This window comes from Wolffia australiana, chromosome 1 (genome assembly GCF_029677425.1).
Source record: "Wolffia australiana isolate 7733 chromosome 1, ASM2967742v1".
NCBI lineage: Eukaryota > Viridiplantae > Streptophyta > Magnoliopsida > Alismatales > Araceae > Wolffia > Wolffia australiana.
Window position 1 is genome coordinate 8,566,969 of NC_135835.1, and position 21,415 is coordinate 8,588,383.

The following is a 21,415-nucleotide window of genomic DNA, read 5'->3' on the forward strand; positions in this document are numbered from 1 at the left end:
TAAGATATCCTTTCTCATCCCCTAGTCACAATATAAAATGTATTATCTTCCTAATATACTTCCCCTGGAGATGACCCCGTGCTCATTACTAATTAGTTGAGTTCTTTTATGAGTCAATATTTATAAATTATTATTGAATTACTTAAATAACAATTTCAATTATTACGCCCAATTTATGATCATCAATCCATAAGTTTTTTTTGTTGTTCTTGAGTTGAGTAAAGATGAAGACAAAAGAAAAGTGGAGAGGTTAATATTAAAGGAGAAAAACACCTAATTTGAGCACCATATAATGATCCAAGGTATATTTTTCTTGCATTTAAATTTTAATCATCTTCTTATCCCCATTTTATTAAGGTTCAATCCATTTCAACCATCTAAATCCTTTTAACCGCATTACCCAGTACTGATCCATGCCATAACACCGTTCTTCATTTATCCACTGAATCATAATGCACCAATATTTACTTAACCACTTTCTTACATGTTCATCAGTCCCACACTCCATTCCTCACATTTAAGTATATATCTTAGAATCTTTCTTGAATTCTTACATTTGATATGAATATTCATAATCTCTATAAATATTAATTATGACATTCTTATTTAAAAATTTGCATTTCTCTAAATTTATTCTATTTTAAATAATCCCTCATAATGTCCTGGTCACTATTTAGGGAGATATTAAAATATTATTGATTAAAATTCAATTGGAATTATTAACAACTAATCGGCCTAAATTTTGAATTTATTAGTGGCCCATACAGTAGGTGCTGAAATTAGCCGACTGGTGGCTCACACATTAACCCCCAACACAAGGGAGCTGAAGTCAACATATCCTAATAAATCTGTCCTATTTCCTTAAAGAATTTTTCTATATATTTGTCCATATGAGACAAATAGTGATTCAAGTATTTCCAGGTGATCTCAGGCAGACCTTGGAATTATATAAAACTTTGAAGAATGTTGAAATTCAAGGACTACAGCTTGGGATTTAATAGAAGAAAGAAATTTGCTTGCTTGGTGGGTTGGCTGATAAAACCAAAATTCGGGTAATATTTATGTTTTTGGTGCTTTTGAGTTTAATCAGTAAATTATAAACATGTAGTTAACTTAATTATCTAACAAGAGATGAGTATGGGTTGTCTCCGTAGGAAAAAAATGATTAGGAATTTTATGTTCTTCAAATGATGATAAAATAGATGAGAGGAGATATATACAAAAATATGAGAAAGTGAGACAAGGGAAATGAAAGTTCATCAATCCATAAGTTCATCAATTTATTTAGTAATATTTTGTTTTCTTCTGCCCATGAGTTCGTTACCTCATCTTTCTTGGTCAATCTCCTTGATAAAATCAAAATTGGGGTTGTAATTATGTCACTGATATTTGAGTTTCATCAATAATAGCTAAAAAACTTTACTCAATGGAACGTGATTAGATAGTGACGAGTGTTGTTCATTCCCACAAGAAATGTCACTAATTGATAAACTCTAAATTAGGTAGGTTCAGATTGGCATTGATATTTGAGTTTATTCAAAAATGTTTTAAAAAGCTGTAATTATTTTAATATGACTATTTAGTAATGACTAAGGGTCGTTTTCATAGGAAACAGTGATAAGGAATTCAATATTTTTTAAATGGTGATTAGGGAGGAGACAAGGGATACTATTAAGATAACTAGAGAGAATATGGAAATGGCAAGATGATAAGTTCATAGTAAGATTTATTGATAGAATACGATGGTAAATATGAAAGAAAAATATAGATGTTAAGGATATAGAGAGAAAATAAGAAAGAAATAAATGAAGAATAGAGTGTAAGAATGGTGAAATGATGATAAGGGGTTTTGGAAATGTATATAAGTATATATAAATGGATATACAGTACGTATGTAAGTTTGGGAATGGTGGAATGATGATGAATATATTAACGAATGTAGGAAATGGGGAATATTTTGGGATGTGATTTCAAGGAAGATACTCATGGATCTAGGCTATATAGGGGTTGATGAAGAAGAAAACAATGTAAGGCAAGTAAGAAGACCTTAGGTCCTTATATTTTTTTAGGAACTCAAAATTTTACAAATGCAAGTGATATCCTCCTTTTTTCTATTACTACTCTTAAATTACCCAAGAACGTCAACACAACCTTTGATGGATCTCAAACTCATCCTCTTTCACTAAGCCAACAATAAGTGAAAGCAAGTTCAAAGATGACTCTTACACAGTTCGACAAATCCTCTTTCACTAAGATGACTTTGCTTCCCTCAGAATTTTAACTAAGGAAGCCTTCTATGTTGTCAGTTATAATGGTTTAAAATTATTGTAATCAAGGACATTGATTTTCTCTCTCCTCTTTAGTGCTGTCACCACATCGTTCTAGGGTTTTACATCCTTTACATTCCCAAAGATTCTCTTTATAGGATTGGCCTTACTTTTTTGCATTTTTAGCCATCTGAATTTTATGATCTGGCAAGTGTCCCTGAATAAAAAGGAAAAATAATACATGTTAGGTTGACATTTAATGTGTGACATGGTCGATGCCTTTTCCTGCGGAAACCAATTAAATGCTGCCACATATCCACACAGTTTTTAATCATTACAAAGAAAGTATTAGGATTTTAATTGCCAAATTATTTTGTGCCACCGCATATCTTCTTTTAGAAGTCACATTGATCATGATTTTAACCGAAAATTTTTATATTAGGTAATGTATCCCTACACATTATAAAATAAGAAGAATTAATATCGTGATTGGCACATTATGGTATTTTGATTTGTGATACCACAATATCACATTTTGAAATGATTCACACATCTAACTATTGGCGAAAATTAATGATTGGTTGCCATTCGAGAAAATGGGATGGTGACACATGGCAGAGTGAGATTTACTTGTGGGAAAGTCATTTAAAATAAATATATATATAATTTTGGAATTCCTTATTTATTTAGAAAAGCAATAACTATAATAATTTGATGTTAGAAAACTCCAAAAAAATATTATGACATGAATTTTTTTTTTCAACGTGAATATGATGTCAAAAGACCAACAAAATACCAAAAATCCGGAAAAATCAAAATAGATTCAAATATAGATCTAATCATTTTAAGTGTGACAAAATGCATAACTAAATATTTAATTTATTTTACACATGAAATATTATCATGTTACAACTCCTCTAACACCTAGGGTGGATGATCCCATCTTGACGAAACAATCTCCTTCACAGACTTGCTGCTGCATTTAGAATGTTTGAAATCCAGTGATAAGGAAAAATTATGTTATAGTATGCTCATATGCTCCTATCGATCTTCATTTAGAATGCTCATATGTTCATGCCTCCTCCCATGTACTAGTCAGACTCTAAAATTTTGCTGCACCTTGAAAGAATTCAAGTTTTGGGATTGGTCGCTAATTTGGAAAGCTGGAATCACAAAGTGGTTTTATTCACTCCTTTATCTGGTATCTTTCCCTGTTTAGGCGACCTCATAGATTGGTCTGCTGATTTCGGGTAGCAGCTTCAGCAAACTAGATTACGATTGCAACCTCACTTTGAGTGACCTGATATTCTGTTGTTTATTTATGAAGATTCTGGCACTGTTAAACCTCTTATTCTATATTATTAGTACCATTTTAGTTGGGAGATGTACGAAGCAATGTGAAAATAGAAATAAAATGATATTTTCTTAACACAAGCAAGCCTAGTTTATAAGGATCTGAACTCATTGTGGGCTCTGGTATCATTACATGAATACCTGAATTTCTCCTTTTGTGGAGAAAATTGTATTAAAACTAAATCTAATGTTTATACATTTTTTGTGGAGGCAAGTGATTCTCAAATACTTAGCCATTTCCAAGGGGTCTGTCATTGACCATTCTACTTTCAACCAGGAGGTATCAGTAAATCCAGATTTCAAGATAATTACAAAGGTATTGTCTTCCAAATCCACAAAAGTATATAATTTCAAGCCAATTATTGTGACATTTTTCTAAAGGGCAAACAAGTGTGATCGACTACTTTTAAGATTATTCTGCAACTACTTCAGGAATATGATGAGTGGTCGATTGGGGGCACATGAAGATTACCAAGAGCCTAAGGAATTATAGTGGCCTGGTATGAAATGTGCCGTAAAGTACTATGCTAACATATTTCATATCTGCCAGACACAAGGTTTCCCATCACAAAGCTTAAGGGCAACAACCGCTAAGGTATAATACAGCAAAAGGGGCTGACAGTTCTCTTTTCTTTGACATCCAAACTCAATAAAGATGCAACAATATCTATCAGGAGTGGAAGGTCAATTCAACGGCACACAAATAAACCTTTTATGGATAATATAGATTACAAAATTAATGTGCATAGGCATCCAGGAGGAGACCGCGAAACAAATTTCAAATGCGTTGAGAATCTTTTCTTGGTTTCACTTGGAGAACCAATAGATGACCATGAGAAATGTGCAGACCGAAGCGACAAGTGAGAGGATAATGGTGTCCATTGATTTTCTCCTCTTGATTGACGATAATATGCTATTCACCTGCATTAGACGGTTCATCATTTCCGGTTATAATATCAAAAATGACTTTTTGTCAGCATTTAGTCAATGAACAAAAATATGAAAGGGACACACAGGAAACATTGACCGAAACATAATAAAATTATTCATTAACTCCAGTAGAATTTTATTTTTTCTTGTGCATTCAATAATTCACCTTCTATTAACCAAAAGAAAACCAAAAGTCAATAGTGCACTTCCCCCGTTACGACAGAATCGACGTTTAAACCCCACAAAAATCATGCAAGAAAAGTTACGTAAAAGTAATCGGCAACAAATAAGAAACATCCATACCGTCGGAAGGCGACTCCTGACATTGGCGAGCTTAGAGGTAATGCCAGCAAAGGTTGAACGTTGATGTACAAGGGAACCTAGCGTGGCCTGAGCTTGGGAGATTACGTGATCAACCTAAAAAGCCAACATCCATAGATAGAACGAGTTCTAGTCATTTTACCACTACAGAAAAATCAAACTCCACAAAAAAAACCGTAGGAGTAATTTTTTAAAAGTATTCGTAATTTAAAGCTAGATATATACGTAGTAATAGATATTTGATGCTTACGTTTGATATGTTTCTGTTGATAGATGCCTGTTCTTTGAGCAAAGCGAACTCACTAGAGTTCCCATTTGCCTCAAGATCCATCCTTGACCGATCAAAATCTCTGAATTCTTCTAGTAATGAGGTGTGTTCTTGCTTAGCCCGCAAACTTGATCGGAGCCTATAAAACTCCTGCACATCAAAACCATGTACAATCAAAATAAAAAATACTTACATTTTCAAAAGAGAATACAAGGTATTATACTTTCAGACAATATCTTAATACTCTAAAGTCACATAATTTTACGTATTAGAATAAAGGAATGCATCAGCTGGCTAGCTAATTCGTTCATTTCAATCACCCTAGGTCTACAGACAATCACCTGGGTGAAGTCTTGAAGAATTTCTTGATGACGAGTTAATGTATGTGAGAAGAAATCTGAGCCGCCAGAAGACATCAGGGACTGCATCTGCGAATTCACTAGCTGAAGATGTTTCAGCAATCTATCTATTCCAGATTCAAGGTCATTCCCTGATTGACTATCTCTACTAGCAACCAATCTCCGGTAAGAATTCATTTGATCGTCCAATTCATCTTGAAGCTTCCTGGCCTGTGCAAAAGGCAGAGTAGAAATTAATGAAATTGAAAATAAAATCACAGAGAAGGGGGCACTTCCCACCCAAATTTCTGGCCGATTTTAGTTTCGATCTAATTAAAATAAAAAATAAGTCGGAATTCAAAAACCATCTATCTTAGATTTAATTTAGTACCCAGGATACAGTTCCACAATGACACGGTAGTGGCCTCATCCATACCAGAGTTTTTCGCAAGTATCCTACCACCGCATGCAGTATATTTTTGGAGTTGGTGTTGAACTAAAATTTTTATTAATATTTCAAAGGCATTAAACGAGAAAATTAACAATTGCCTCATGGGACGATTAGCCATCCAGAACTCTTGATAAAATTTCGGGGAATACATCGAAAAAATCATTTAAATTATCACACGAGACAATAACAAAGATAAATTTGGCTACCATCAGCGAAGATGAGTAACTGTCAAATTCAGAAATACATGATTACTAAATGATTTTTGACAAAATGTTGCAATAGAATCCAATGGGAGGATCCAAGATCACGATCAGCAAATTCTGAGGTGATCATAGAAGAAGAAAATGACGGAATAAATTGAGATTCAAGGAGTTGGCCTAAGCAGTTGAGAGATATGGCATACAAGAGGCTGTAATTTTAAAAGATCATAATTGACAAGGACATTCTTTTCACAGATTCCGAGAATGCTTCGGACAATAATTAGCAATATCCTGGTTTGAGCTCCCTTGGGGACCGACAAGTAGAACGAATCAAGTTTCGCACTATGGTCAGATCTGGGAATCTCACGGAAAACTCGGGACTTCAGAATTCCCTGGTTCCAAATCGGTCGACCTTCGATCAAGATTTCGACAGCAAGATCAGGGAAGTCAAACATTTCGACAACCAACAATGTTAAGACAACCGTCCAAGATATCACAGTTGAACACATCGGCATCGTTCATCGAGAGCATACGGCCTTCATAGAAGCTAGTTCTTCACTCTGGAAACTCGATTCACAGCAGGAAGCGCAATTTCGAAAGAAAAATCTCAAGAATGAAAAAAAAAACAAAAATTTCAGAAAATGTCCCGAAGATTACCTGCTTCCGAAGGGCATCCCACGACGTCGATTGCATCTCCATGCGTCGCCGACACAAGATCCGACGTGGGTAAAATAAACCAACTTCGAATTCGCAAACCGGGGACGAATACTTAGTTGTTGAATTTCTCAGCCCTTTTGTAATCGAAGACCGACTCTCAGTACGTAACGCTGGACATACATCTCCCGTGCGCTCACTTTCAATGTCAGAAATAGAACCCACCTGGGCCGCATTTTGTTGGTCAAAAGGAACCTTCATTAAACAGTCAATTCCAAGTTTTCTGTCTGGACATAATCTAAATTAGATATGATTTAATATTACTCTCTAAAATGAAATGAAACTCCCCTCGCTTACTCCTCGAGTTCAAATGATTCTCTTGAGCTACTTTTGAAAAATTAAAATTGTGGATATTTTAAATACCTATTCTGCAAACATAATTATTAGTTATGAATAATAACTGTTTAGTTCACCATTATTATCTTCTGCTAGCATAATTATCAGTTCACCATTATAGATATAATCGTGTATTTACGAGTACTTCAATTGACGAAGAGAGAGGTGGATAGAGGTAGAAACAGCATTACAGATCGTACATAGTAGAGAGAGGGACCAGAAAAAAGAAAAAAAAGAGAGGGACCAAGAGAGAATGAGCAGAGATAAAGTTGATGATAAAATTACAGATAGAAATAGAGATACAGATGGCCGAGGTTATAGGGATAGAGGTAGCGATGATACAGAAAGGAGATGGAGATACATAGTTTGTAGAGAGAGGAATGAGAGACTAAGAGAGTAACAGAGAGGGGTGACCCAAATTAATGATGACAACTGTTGAAAAAAAGATATTAGGAAGCTAACATTGTAAAACATTAGTCTCAGTGAGCAAGGGCACTTCATCCCACAGAGCCCAATCTTGACGAAAAAACAAGAATTAAGGCAAGGCCAAGAAGGAAGAGAATTTTGGAAGAGAGAAAAAGGATTAAAGATCTACTGCAGTGAAGAAGAAATGAAGAGAGATAGATAGATAGGCATGAAATAGCCCGTTCACTTCAAAAGAAAGAAATGACATGGGCTAGTCATGTGTAACATGGCATTCAAGCTTCTTCTCCATCTCTACACATTACTTGGACGAGTCAAGAGCAGAGTCAACAGGAGGCGGCACTTCTTCCTTCGTCACTCCGGCGGCATCTTCGTCAATCTTTGCCGCCGGCCTGTTCTTCTTTGCTATCTTCTTGGTCTCCACTGCGATCTCCTTCACCGTCTCCTCCAGCGCGTTCAATCGTCCCTTCACCTCCTCTATCTCTGAACCGAATGCTTCCTCCTCTGCCTTCTTCTCTCTCTCTTCTTCCAGAGCTCGCTTGGCTCTCTCTTCTTCCTCCGCCTTCTTCTTCAGCTCCACCTCCTGCAAAAAAATCAAATTGCAAAATCCAATTCAGAAGACTAAGGTCTAGAAATGACGTGTGCGACTTTGCATTGAGAAAGCACAGTGGTTCCACGGCTTTCTCTCTTTACAGTAAGATGAAAATCGATCATGGGGGGAAATCTCATCGAAGAAATCTAAAATTTTGTTATCAAATACTATAATATTCAAACGGTAGACAAAAAGATAGACCATTCTCAATCATAATCCATTCTCCACAGTGTTTGCAAGTAAGCAGAGATGCTCATCAGTTTTCTCTTTCTATAGTAAGAAGATGATCAATCAAGAAAGAAAATATCATCCAAGAAATCTTAGTTTGGCATCAAAATACTGTGATTCAGACTAGACAAAAATATACATCATTCCTAATCTTAATCCATGTTCCACTGTGTTCGCCAGAAAGCAGAGTGGTTCACCAATCATGGAACAAAGGAGACTGAAGTTAGAAGATGAGCAATGATGGAAGAATGCAGACTACAGAATAAGATTATTAATCATGGAAGAAATCTCATCCAAGCAAGCATCATTGGTAACAGTATACCTTGATTCACACTTCAGGCATAAACAAACATCATTAAAAAGCATAATCTACGAGCAGTTGTGTTTGCATGAAATAAAAGATTATAACTCCAATCAGAAAGAATGTTCGGAGAATCGATCTCATGAATGATGATCAGAAGAACTCGCAGATTATACCGACATGGGGGAAGAACTTACAGCTTCCATTCTTCGGATATCGTAGCGCGCGTACTGAGCCACCAGATACACAGCTGCCACAAAAACTCTACTCAGCTTTGCGGAAAACAAAACCAGAAGAGCGGCCTATCTGGTAGGCACATCCGTGCTCCTTCTGAAGCAAAAGAAAGAGTACGGCGATAAGCTCAACAGACAAGCACTACGCTTAATTAAAAATAACAAAATAGATGAAAACAGAGATACCTAACGAAGGCAAGCAGGCGAAGAAAAACTGCACCAGGTGAAAGTCAAATCTGCACCACGACAATCAACGACGATGACGATCAACAGATAAATATGTGAAAGGCGTAATTTTTTTCAGAAATGGAGAAATGCCCACCCAAATTTTTTCTTGTCGGGAGCCGCCGTGAAGAGGATCTTCGCGGCGGTGGTGAAATCGAGATCGTGAATCTTCTTATACGCCTCTTCCCTAGTCATCACTTCCCCCGTCGCGTTGTCGATCTTGCCATTGGACGCCGCGCACATACCTCTTCTTCCGGAATTACTCATCTGTCGAGCGCCTGCTCTCCACAGCAGGCATCTGCATCTCCCGATCATCTCCTCCCGCGAGGCGACTGCTAAGTTAATCGAAGAAGACACCGTTCGAGGGCTGAGCAAGAACAGCGCAAGGAATTTAAGAACGGCGCGGGCTCGAAATCCGGTCGGACCGGACCGGGGCGGACCGGGATTTAGTCCGAAATTGGGGCGGACCGTCCGGATGACGAACCGGATATCAACGAGGAAACCCGATATGCGCCTTTTCCGATGACTAGATATCGGTCGTTCCAGTACTGATATCCGATATCTATATTCGATATCGATATCCATATCTGTAGTGGCATCTGCCATCATCTTGACGTTGGTTTTTCTGATATTTGACGTAAAAATTCAAATATGTTTTAAATTTTTTTTGGTATTAGTTGGCAAAATATAAGTGTGTAATTAAGTTAATAAACCTTCTTCGTCTGCGTATATATAAAATTATTAATTGTTCGGTTAGTTAATTTTATACATTAATGCTAGTATCATTCATTTTAACTAGTTTTTAGAGTACTGACGAGGCATCTTTTGCACATGTTAACGATTTAACATATGCATTGACTGAGCAGAAAATGCAAAATAGACCTCGTGAGAAGCGAGGCTAGACTTTCCTTGGTTATAGTCAACAAGGGACAATTTAGCCCCACACCGGGCACAATTATGTGATTATCTACATCTTTCAAATTTCAAGTTGAGCAATCCTCCACTTTTTCCATATTGCACAAACATCTGATATCTATCTGATATCAAATACCGTCATATCATAATGTCTTGTTTTCTTGGACATCTGCTATCAGATAGTCCATTATGAGACTAGTAATGTACACAATGTGGTGCAGGTGTGTTGTGTAGCCTTCCAAACTGCACACTGCACTGGATCTCATCCAACCATACTGAACCAAAAATATTTGAAAAAATATAGGAAAATAAAGGATTGGGTTAATATTGTCCGATCAGATCGGATCACATTAAAAGATATCTCCTGTTTGATTGTTGAATGATATAAAAATCATAAAAAATATGATCATTTGGGCTGGATTTCGATTGGACATCAGGGTTCATTCAAGCTATAAGACTATTTATCAAACACTTAAAATATTTGATCTGATTGGCTGGTGGAACATTAAGCATAATAGATCCATTCATCCAACTAAGGGGCTGCCGCATGAAAATACAAATCGACTATTAGTATCAGTTACTACCATCATCAGTATATGTCATCATAAAAAACATTACTTATCATAATAACGGAGATGATTATGGATTACAATATGATGGAAGGTAATGTATACTGATAAACAATACATGTAACTTGGAAGGACACGACAATAATTATTGATAACACCCTGAATTCGGTATTTAATTCAAGTAATTAGCATAATTTTATGCATTTAAAGAGTTTAAAATAGAGTTATTATCATATATTTACATGTTAATTAATTTTTCCAAGTAATTTCTGATTTTCCCTAATTTTCTATTAATTTATGAATTATATGGAATTTATTTAAGCTTGGAATAATTCTATTTAAATGAAAATGGCAGGTTTAAAAATTAATTTTAATGTTATTTAATGTGGAGATGAATTATTGAATTTTCTAGATTTTTATAGAATTTTATCAATTTTATGGGAATTTATAAGAAAATAGGAGTTTTAAAGAAATTTCTAAAGGAGGGATTTTTTCTGAAATTTTCGTTCCAATTATGCCCTTAAAACGGCTCTCAGTCACCCATTGTAGGCGCAAAGATCTAATTAAAATATTTGTAGGGTTTTTATCAAATTAATCGGGATTTTTGTATGTTTTTAAGGAACTATGGAGGAGGGAGAAAGCGGAGGGGCATATGCATAAAAATTTATTGGGCGGCATCCGTTTGCACGCGTGAATTAATTCAGGACTTTTGCGCAAAACTCGACCTTAATTTTGCGAGGACACATGATGCGATCTCGTCCATTGAAAATGAATCCGACGGATTGAATACGTTGAGATAAGTCCTTCCTGTGGACAGTAAACTCACACCCGTGCTGCGCATACAACTCTCATGCACGGGAGGTGACGTGGTGGCGCGTGAGTGGATTGCGCTGGTAAAAACGCATAGGTACGTGCAAATCGCAGTGTACTATGTTTATTTTTTTTATTTTTCCTTATTTCCAACAGGGGGTACGTGGCGCACCGAGGATGAACCCGCCAATTGGACTTGAAATTTTGCCTACCAATGAGAGAGCCATGCAACATTGCATGTATGAATTTTTTTTTATTAAAAAATAAATGAAAATTGATCCAACAGCTCAGATTTGCCAATTTTTATTTATTACTAACTTTTGATCCTGACGTCGAATCGAAATCAATTGTTTATGGATGTACTCATCTTGACCTTCTCTTTCTATCTGTATGGTTGGATCATTCAGATCAAGCCTACATCGATGGAAAAAATTAATTACTTATTGGGGGTAAAATGGTAATTTTCACCATTTAACCTAAGTATTAAAGTAGAAATTCGAGTTTAGGAGGTCATTCTGGAAGGGGCTCTGTCACAGCTGCAAGAAAGAGAGGACAACCAGTCTAGATCATCTGTATTTGGTACTTTTTTACTTCATTGTATTTCAATTTTAGTGTAATTTGGATTATATTAGTCAAATTTGTGAATTTTCCTGTTGATCCTGGACTGCTTTTTTATAAATTTTTTTCTTAATGTGCAAATGGAATATCTAGATCAATTGCAGAATCTCTAGATCAATGGAATATCTATATGCCGCTCAAGTCAAGTAATATAGAAATATTAGATTGTCTTTATGATATAGTAGTTAGGGAATTTGGATACCCAATTTCCCCAAAACAAACTAAAACCAAATCTCCTTCTTAACCCCTCTACTTGACTCCTTTGATTCTATTTATTGGATCAAATAAGTCAATCTAGAGATCCCTGATTCTTCTATCCTTCCCATCTCTTCCACCCTCCTTTCTAATTTCTTAATCTAATTAGGGTAATTTGATGTTCATTGAAGATTAAATTAACTATAATTAGGGTCAAATTATTCAAGTAGATAATTGATTGAATTCCTTACTAGCTTCCCTAGGATGATACCTATACTTATCATTATACATCTTAAGTTAAGGTTTTATAAATTTTATTGTATAAGCTAAAATCAATAACGATAAGGGAGAAAAAAATTGCATAATTCACCCCTATTTTTGGCTTATCAATGATATTGATAGAGAATAATGATAAAACTAGTGTTAGTATTGGTAACTTTATTGGCATGAATGATTGGCTATGTCGTGTACAGGGCCAATAAATTATGGACAGATTGATTAGCCTGATCAATGCTAAATTCAAGATCTCCTGGGGACAATGTTGTGGACAAGTCATCCTCCTTATCGTCCAAGGTAAGAATGATGAGGATGGAATCTTCCTTAACCATCCTAGAAACAGATAAATAAATAGGAAGATGGCGACTCACCAGTATTAAAAAATAGGGAGAGTGGTAAGAGAACAATGCCAAGTCAAGATTCCTCATCAACTGTATGAAAAAGGGAGACGTCAATAATAAGTCCATTGATAAGCCAAAAATAGGGGTAAATTTTATGCAATTTTAAACCCTTGTCGTCGTCAATTTTAGCTTATACAATAAAATTTATAAAAACTCTACTTAAGATGTGTAGTGATAAGTACGAGTGTCGTCCAAGGGAAGCTAGTAAGGAATCCAATTGATATTCTTCTTGAATAATTTGAACCTAATTGGGGTTAGTTTAATCTTCAACAAAGATTAAATCACCCTAATTAGATGAGAAATTTGGAAAGGGGGGTAGAATATATGAGAGAAGTAGAAGAAATATGGGGCTCTAAATTGAATTAATTGATCCAATGGAAAGGATCAAAGAAGTCAATTAGAGAGATTAAGAAGAATAGCTAGATGTGTTTTGGTTGATTTTGTAGATTTCATAATTCAGGAACAACTACTCTATTGAATAATGGAATGGGAAATTCAATCTCCTAGAAAGTTAACCCTTTTTATGTTTTTTTATAGTTTTCTTGAAATGCACTTGAATAGCCAGGTAAATCTCTCAATTTCTCCTCTCAATCCTAGTCAGGGCTTGTACATGCCGCTCAAGCCAAGCGATTTAGAAGTTCAGACAGAAATTAAGAAGCACAATTACGAGATTCAACTAACAGCATCCAAAATACACCAAAAAATTCAAATACAATGAAGGAAAAAGTACCAAATAGGTTGATCCAAGCTGGAGATCCTCTGTCTTGCAGCTGTGATAGAGCACCATCAATAATGAGCTCCCCCTCTCGAAATTTAGCTTTTATACTTAGGTTACATGGTAAAAATCACCATTTACCCCCCTTTAGTAATTAATTTTTATCTATCAATATAGGCTGGATATTAATGATCCAATTATACAGATAGAAAGAGGGGATCAAGACGAACAGATACATAAAAAAATCATCTCAATCGGACTTCAGGATCAAAAGTTATTAATAAATCAATTTTAAACCAATTTAATCCATTGGATTTAAATTGATTTATTTATTCATTTCTTTTTTTAACACGCCATGACGTGTCGCTCTCTCATTGGCAAGTGCATTTTGAATTCTCCTTTTTGCAGAAAAGTCCTTAAAAATCCTGGAATTGCTGCTGGACGCCGCCCAAAAGTAATTGTGTATATGCCCCTTGCGCACTCTCTCTCCTTTGGTTTCTCCTAAAAACATTAAAAAAAATTAAATAATTGCAATAAAACCCCATAACATTTTAAATCATATCTTTACGAAAAGGCCCTTCAAAGTTCGAAAATAATGTTAATACTCTTTTTTTCTTATAAATATATCTTTTTTTCTTAAAATAAATCTCAGAAAAATCCTAAAAAATCCTAGAAAATTCTAGAAATTTTCCTGATTCATCCCTGTACTGATAAATCTCAAAATTAAATATTAAACTTGCCGTTTTCATTCAAAAATAATCATTTCAAGCTCAAATAAATCCCTTAAAATTCATAGAATTAACAGAAAATTAAGGAAAAATCAGAAATCACTTGAAAACAGTATTTTCATGTAAGTCAATGATAACAACCCTATTTTAAGCTCTTTAACTGCATAAAATTGTGCTAATAGCATGAAATAAAGACCAAATTTAGGGTGTTATCATCCATCATAACCACATCATTTCTATGAAAACAAGGATGACGATGACTCATTGTTGTCTCATCCTTTTTTGAAATTTATTCTTCTCTTTTTCTCTATTACTTGCCTCCTCCATCATCATCATTAATTAAAATGCAATCAAAACCAAGAGAAAAAATATTTAGGGTGTGGACTTGTTGAAAAATCAAATGAATGAAGTACTATTGGCATGTGTGTTTATGATATTGGATATAGAACTTGAGTATTTGATTCTACTTTTGTACCACTATTTTCAACTAATAATAGAGTACTCATTATCTGTTTAGGAATATAAAGAACAGGCAAAAAAATGCACACATGCAGAGCCTTTAAAATAATTATCAAAGTTTGTGAGTCGATTTTTCTTTTTCTGAATTTCTATTTGTTACCATGGATGTTCTGGTATCTAAAAGCCAGGCACTAAAAAGAATGAGAGGATATCATTATGCCTAACTAGAATCCATTTATTTTTTTATTAAAAATATAACTATTATTAAAAACATATATAATGATAAAAATATAAGATTATCTACTGACCAACTCACGTTGATGACCTGAGGACAAGACATATGCCACTGATTGATAAAGCTTTTTGTGCCTCTTAATAACTAGAGCCGAAGGATGAAAATGAATGACGTTTTCGAACGGACGGAATGGAACAGATTGGACTTCCGTTTTGTTATCTGTCCGACGAAATTTTTTGGTCATTTTCATCATTCATCATCGTTTCTTCACCTTCACGAGTCTGCCATTCGTCCGTTCCGTCAATCGTCCATTGAAGTAAACAAATGGAACGGATGTCCCGGTGATGGAACAGACCTCCTTGACACCCCCCCCCCCTTCCAGCCATTTTCCATCTTTGTCTGTTGCCTCTCTCCCCCTTTTTCTCTCTAAACCACAACATGATTTAGTTGATAGTGATGTCGATTCAGGAAATGGAGCCCTTTCCAAGATTTCTTTGCTGGATAGTGAGCTGATGCCTGCTGAAAAAATGATTATTATGGGCTGTGCACTCTTGGACGAAGGGGAAAGAGGAGCAAAATCCCTAGATATTCTACTATCACAAATGCAGGCTGACTTGTTCTCAAATATGGTGATCTTAAATATGAGATACTGGCCAAAGATTCTGATTTTTTACAGTAAAGCAGGAAGATCATCCTCTTTTGATTATGAGGCTGACTTTGCCAGAATTTCATCAGCAATTAGTGCATCGATGCCTAATGCAACGCAAATTCAATCTGCTGAAACAAAGCACAATCCCATAAGAGTAATATAGTCTCTACTTGGAATGTTTCTTCAAAAAAAGTATCTACTTGAACCAATTATTTGGGGATTAATGTTATTTTGTCAATGATTAATAGTTGAATTTCCTCAGGATCCACATCGTCTCGATCCTCGTCGGGTAACTGCAACTGGGCCAAGCGTGGACAATGGTGCGGACGTTGTTTTGAATGCAGAGAATAGCTCATCTAGATCTCCATGCAGAAATGCATTAGAGACGTCTAATTGGTGAATGGCCCAATTATGCTCATTGCTATGGAAAGTATTAATCTGATGGTTGTATGTTTAATTACATGGCTCAATGTTTCAGAGAAGTCAAAACCTTCTTGTGGTATAGCCTTTTGCTACAAGCCTGGCTTTGTACTTATCAATGTCACCGTTGGGTTTATATTTTATTCTATAAACCCATTACATCTGATGACATGAAAATTTGGATTTTGTGGAACTAATTCCCTAGTTTGGTTTTGCAATAAAGTTGTTGAAAAACATTGTGGCATAGGATGTCTAATGGCTGTTAAGGATAGGATTTTTTGAGTGGAATCAGATGAAGATAAATGTCTTTACCTGGTTTTGTTTTTAGAATTTCACCTGGTTCATAAGAGTAGTCTAATGTAGCTAGAGTAGGAATCTCGGATTCTGTGGGATTGTTAGGATCGAAAAGTTGGATAGAGGAGTAATTGGGAAATGACTAAGGTGTAGTTTGAGTATCAGAAGATGAGCGTAATGAGTCAGTTGTCTCAACTTCCATGTGAGAGGTTTGATTGTCAGCTGGACCATCAAATGTGTATGACAGAATCTTGAGCATTTGGATGCTCAGAATCATCATGGAAAGATCCAAGTACTCCATTATTTTGGAAACTTGGACTCATCTGTGAAAACAGAAATGAATTTTCAAAAAATACACCATGGTTAGAGATAAAAAAGTTTACATGTGTGGAGAGACAAGCATCTATATCCAAGGTGCAATGCGCTATATCCAAGAAACACACATTTTTTTGACCCGGGCTCTAGCTTGTGTTTAGCCTATGGTCTAATATATGCGTAGCACAAGCATCCAAAGGTTTTAAGAACATTATAATCCGGTTTACACTTAAAACATAATTGCATAGGGTGGTTTGTTATTTAAGATGGGAGTGCTTAGGCAATTTATGAGAAAATCTGCTGTCACAATTGTTTCATCCCAAAATGTTTTAGGCATTTGGCTTGATGAAGCAGTGAGAGTGCAGTTTCAATCAAATGTCTACGTTTTCGTTCTTCTGTACCGTTTTTTTCAGGGGTGTGATGACAATCCTTTGCGTTTTAAGATAGGAGTGGAGTGACTGATACTCCCCTCCCCAGTCAGCTTGTACATATTTTATCTTAGATGAAAATTGGTTTTCTACTTGCTTTTGGAATGTTCCAAAAACATCTAGGAGATCATTTTTCCTCTTTAAAGGATAAATCCAAATATATTTGCTATAATCATCGACAAATACAACATAGTATGAGAAACCTGAATGGGACAATACCTGGGATGGTCCCCATAGATCAGAATGAATTAATTTGAGGCAATTGTTTGTTTTATGGAAGTTGGATGAAAATGGTACTTTATGAGATTTAGAGATATTGCATGAATCACAAATGATTGATTATTGGGAATGAAAAAAAGGAAGACTGTATTTTTGAATCAAAACATTTAAAATTTTGAGTTGGGGATGTCCCAATCTCCAATGCCAGATTTCTTCAGAAGCCCTTTCTCCAATGTAGGCAGTTTAAGGATTGGGCTCGTCCAAGTAGTAAAGCCCATTTCTAGTTGTTCCACGAAAGGAGAGTTTTGTTGGTTGTTTTGTCCTTCACAAGACAAAAAGAGTCATGAAATTCAACAAAAACATCACTGTCAAAAGTGAGTTTCTGAGTAGAAAGTAAATTCTTAGTTATAGATGGAACATGTAATATGCTATTTAAAGAAAGTGTTTTATCAGAAGTACTAATTTTTGAGTTTCCAATGGCTAAAATGTTCAAACTTGTGCCGTTACCTATATGGAGTCGATCATTTCCTTGATCGCTTTGGGATTATTGTATCTTCCTCAGATCAGCTGTGACGTGATGGGTAGCCCCATTGTCGAGGTACCAACCTTGCTGCTCAGCAGAGTAAGCTTGTGGTTTCCCTCCAGATTGATTTTGCTGAGTGCCTGAAGACAATGTTATAAATTCCTGGCATTCTCTAGCTCTATGTCCATATTGGGAAAAAATTGACAATGAGGTCGATAATTCTGGTTTCCCCTTCTTCTGTTTGAACCCTGTTGTCGGCCAGGCCAATTCTCTGATCTTGAATTAGGATCTTGCTCAGTTGGATATTTCTGGTAGTTGTGCTAGTTGTTGTTTCTTGACCCACGCCCATGATCGTTGTTCATGTAAGGTTGTTTCTATACCGAATGTGCCATCAGGGGGAAACCATTTCCGTTTCCTTTGTGATGATGGACTAAGTAATCATCATGGGCTTTCAAATTCATAACGATCTGCTCAAAACTTATGTGATCAAGATTAGCATTGATACTGATAACAAAAGATGAATATTCTGGGGGTAGGTCTCTTAAGAAAGTATAAATTTTTGAAGGCTCGTTGACCAGATGCCCCACAACCTCCAAAGCTTCCACTACTGACCTGAAATGCTTGATATAATAATCAACAGACATTGTACCTTTTCCAATGTTTGTGAATTTTCTGTTTCAATCTATTATCCTGGATTGGTTTCTTCCAGAAAATGTGCTTTCCAACGCTTCCCAAGCTTCTCTTGCAGATTTGGCTTTAGCAACACAAGGTAGAATTTTCTCAGAGATGGTGGAGTGGAGGAAGCCAAGAACTTGCAGATCAATCCTCCACCAGTTTTCAAATTCTGGACTTTCCATTGTATTTCCTTGCTGATTTGTGATGAAAACATGGGGAGATACAGTCCCGTTAATGAATCGATTTAGTCATACCCATTGAGAAGAGGCTGGATGATGTTCCTCCACATCTGATAATTATTTGAATCGAGCTTGATCGAGATGGTGACTCCGGGAGGAATGACGATGGGCACTTGCCCAACTATCTTTATGCTTGAGGAACTCGAAGTGTACGGAATGGCGACATAGGAAGCATGTCTTTCTTCTCCCATACTGGAATTGCCTGGCTCTGATACCATGTAAAGATCTTCAGTAGAAGTTGAAGAAGAAGAGAAGATAGAAGAAATTGAGAAGAGAAAGGAAGAAGAAGAAGAACACCAAGAATAGAAGTGGAGAGCTAGATCGTTGTATTTCATGTAGATTCAAACCTTACATTGGTTGTAGTTGTAAATAGAAACTTTCCGTTTTATTTACATATCTGTTGTAACAGTCACAACAGATATATATTTGAAATAGTCATTTAATCTTGACCGTTATAACAAGTGTGGGTGCACCAATCCCAGCCGTTGATCGGTGTCGTGGTCTCAACTATTATAATGGATGCATTTAATCTCTACCATTATAAAAGTGTGGGTGCACCGATCTCAGCCATTGAATCGGTCCTGTGGACCTTCTATCTATGATTTAATCCTCACCTTCTATCTTTAATCCTATTCTATCCTTGAACTTATATCGAATCCTATCCACTAAGTCTCTAATGAGTATATGGTATTTAATTGATTTATTACTAACTAATCTTGGTTAAGTCCCTAGCGAGCTGGCCTCTTACTGTGGTGATTTGACACACTCGTTTGGGGGTGCTGACTCCTTAACACCCTCAACTTTGAAGAGTGAAATGGCGATTTCAAAAACCTATGTTCTTCTGATGACAAAGTGGCAGCATAAGAGAGTCATATTTCGTCGGATCAGGGTTTGGAGGGTGGGCAATCTCTGCCTGTTCTTTCAGTTCCACTTGACCAAGATTTCGAAGCACCATCAGCGACACCTGAACTAACTGGAAATGATGTTGTTGATGTTTCCATGTCGGAATTGGATCAGTATTCTGATGTTTCTAGTGAAATATTTCCTGAAGAATCTGCCAGCGAATTGTCCTTGCCACCAGTTTTTGTCAATTTAACTGATGAATAGAGAAAGTCATTGAATGTGTTAGCGATCGAACGAATTGCTGAGTCATACAGGGTAATCTAGGCTACAGGCTACTCTAATGAACACATGTAATTACTTGCGCGGTTAGTTTCACATGTAGAGGCTATCTTTCACATGCATCACTCGTATGTAGTCAAACAGTGATTTATTTTCAGCATTATTTTTTTTATCTGTATATTTATGTTGCAGTTGGATTACTGCTTACGTGAGTACATTAAAAAATTCATCATCGGTAAAAGTCATTCGTCATTACCGTTGTTTCCTCCGTCATTTTTGTCATCCGTCATTCGCCACGAATGACAGACGGCTAATGATGTATGACGGAAATCCAACCGTTTAGTCATCCGTTAGTCACTACGGACAATGACAGATGATGAAATTTAAACGGAAGGATGATGAAACGTCATCTGTCTTCCAGCTTTATGAGTAACAATTTGTCATTGTGATTCATATGCCTTCTCTATTAGTTGCATCATACTCTATTACATATATGTTCTATAACCTCTTTCCACTTAGTACTAATGTCAGTTTATGAAATCAAGGACATTACATCTCCTTAGTGAATTTGACTTGATGATTGTTATGGTACAACTGATTGATGATTGTTTATGTTGGAGGCATTTAGGATCAATAATTGTGATTCAAATTCACATCTCTGGGGACTAGAATCTATCCACTCATTTTGCCTCTACATATGACTTGTGCCACTTTTGTGTCTCCCAAGCTTGTCAGGAATGATAGAACATTATCTGTATCGATCACACATTATCTAGATGCAACGTTATCTTTTTCTGGGATTCACCTGAAATGAATATAGATCAAAATATGAACCTATGTCTTCCCAGAAAGTGGCTTATAAGCAATATTACAGACATGGTGAAAAACTAACTCGAGTTATAGTTACTCTGGCCTGCTAGTAGTAGGAGGGAACCTAAATTTTTATTATTAGTTCAGGAACATGATGATATACAATAGAGTAGACATGCATGCACAGAGATGGTGGGTATTATAGACTTAAATATGGTGAATTATATATATATATATATATATGTGAATAAATAAAATATTATACACCCAATTAGTACCATGATTATGAAATTGAGAAGTGTTAATGGAGAATTTTCCAAAGAGCCCTTAGAGATTGTGGCAATCTCAACCCTGCAACTCTTAATTTCCTGAGATATAAAGGGAGTGTTCACAGAAAAGATTTAGAATAGTCTGATGGAGAGTCCTCATTGAAGTTCCTAATCAGATTTTTTTATTAAATCATTTGAAATATATTTGAAATGTCATGTTCATTGCCCTTTGCCATCAAAGGAGAGAGAAAACTGGTTTTAAAAAAATAAATGAGATAGACTTACTTTTATTATGTTAGTCAGAACTTTAAATAATATCTCAAGGGTATGATCACGGAGGAGTTAGAGAGA

At 35.8% G+C, this 21,415-nt stretch overlaps 2 protein-coding genes across 2 annotated transcripts; both read right to left on the bottom strand.

Moving 5' to 3' along the window:
* Positions 1 to 4,308: 4,308 nt before the first annotated feature.
* On the bottom strand, positions 4,309 to 6,948 carry GOS11 (golgi snare 11). Its single transcript, XM_078577329.1, has 5 exons — positions 6,786 to 6,948; positions 5,481 to 5,708; positions 5,122 to 5,289; positions 4,854 to 4,967; positions 4,309 to 4,541 (listed from the first exon to the last, which is right to left on the bottom strand). The coding sequence occupies exons 1-5, from the start codon at positions 6,825 to 6,827 to the stop codon at positions 4,428 to 4,430; spliced, it is 666 nt and encodes a 221-aa protein (XP_078433455.1). The 5' UTR covers positions 6,828 to 6,948; the 3' UTR covers positions 4,309 to 4,427.
* An 853-nt stretch (positions 6,949 to 7,801) lies between these two features.
* Positions 7,802 to 9,534, bottom strand: LOC144704806 (uncharacterized). Its single transcript, XM_078577342.1, has 4 exons — positions 9,278 to 9,534; positions 9,142 to 9,191; positions 8,920 to 8,972; positions 7,802 to 8,184 (listed from the first exon to the last, which is right to left on the bottom strand). The coding sequence occupies exons 1-4, from the start codon at positions 9,493 to 9,495 to the stop codon at positions 7,903 to 7,905; spliced, it is 603 nt and encodes a 200-aa protein (XP_078433468.1). The 5' UTR covers positions 9,496 to 9,534; the 3' UTR covers positions 7,802 to 7,902.
* Positions 9,535 to 21,415: the final 11,881 nt, after the last annotated feature.

Coding starts and splice junctions, on each gene's coding strand:
- GOS11 (XM_078577329.1), bottom strand. CDS start 6,827: ATGGAGATGCAATCGACGTCGTGGGATGCCCTTCGGAAGCAG. Junction 5,709..6,785: donor GGGATGCCCTTCGGAAGCAG/GTAATCTTCGGG, acceptor CCTTTTGCACAG/GCCAGGAAGCTTCAAGATGA. Junction 5,290..5,480: donor TTCTTCAAGACTTCACCCAG/GTGATTGTCTGT, acceptor TTTGATGTGCAG/GAGTTTTATAGGCTCCGATC.
- LOC144704806 (XM_078577342.1), bottom strand. CDS start 9,495: ATGATCGGGAGATGCAGATGCCTGCTGTGGAGAGCAGGCGCTCGACAG. Junction 8,973..9,141: donor CGCCTGCTTGCCTTCGTTAG/GTATCTCTGTTT, acceptor TTTTTGTGGCAG/CTGTGTATCTGGTGGCTCAG. Junction 8,185..8,919: donor ATATCCGAAGAATGGAAGCT/GTAAGTTCTTCC, acceptor ATTTTTTTGCAG/GAGGTGGAGCTGAAGAAGAA.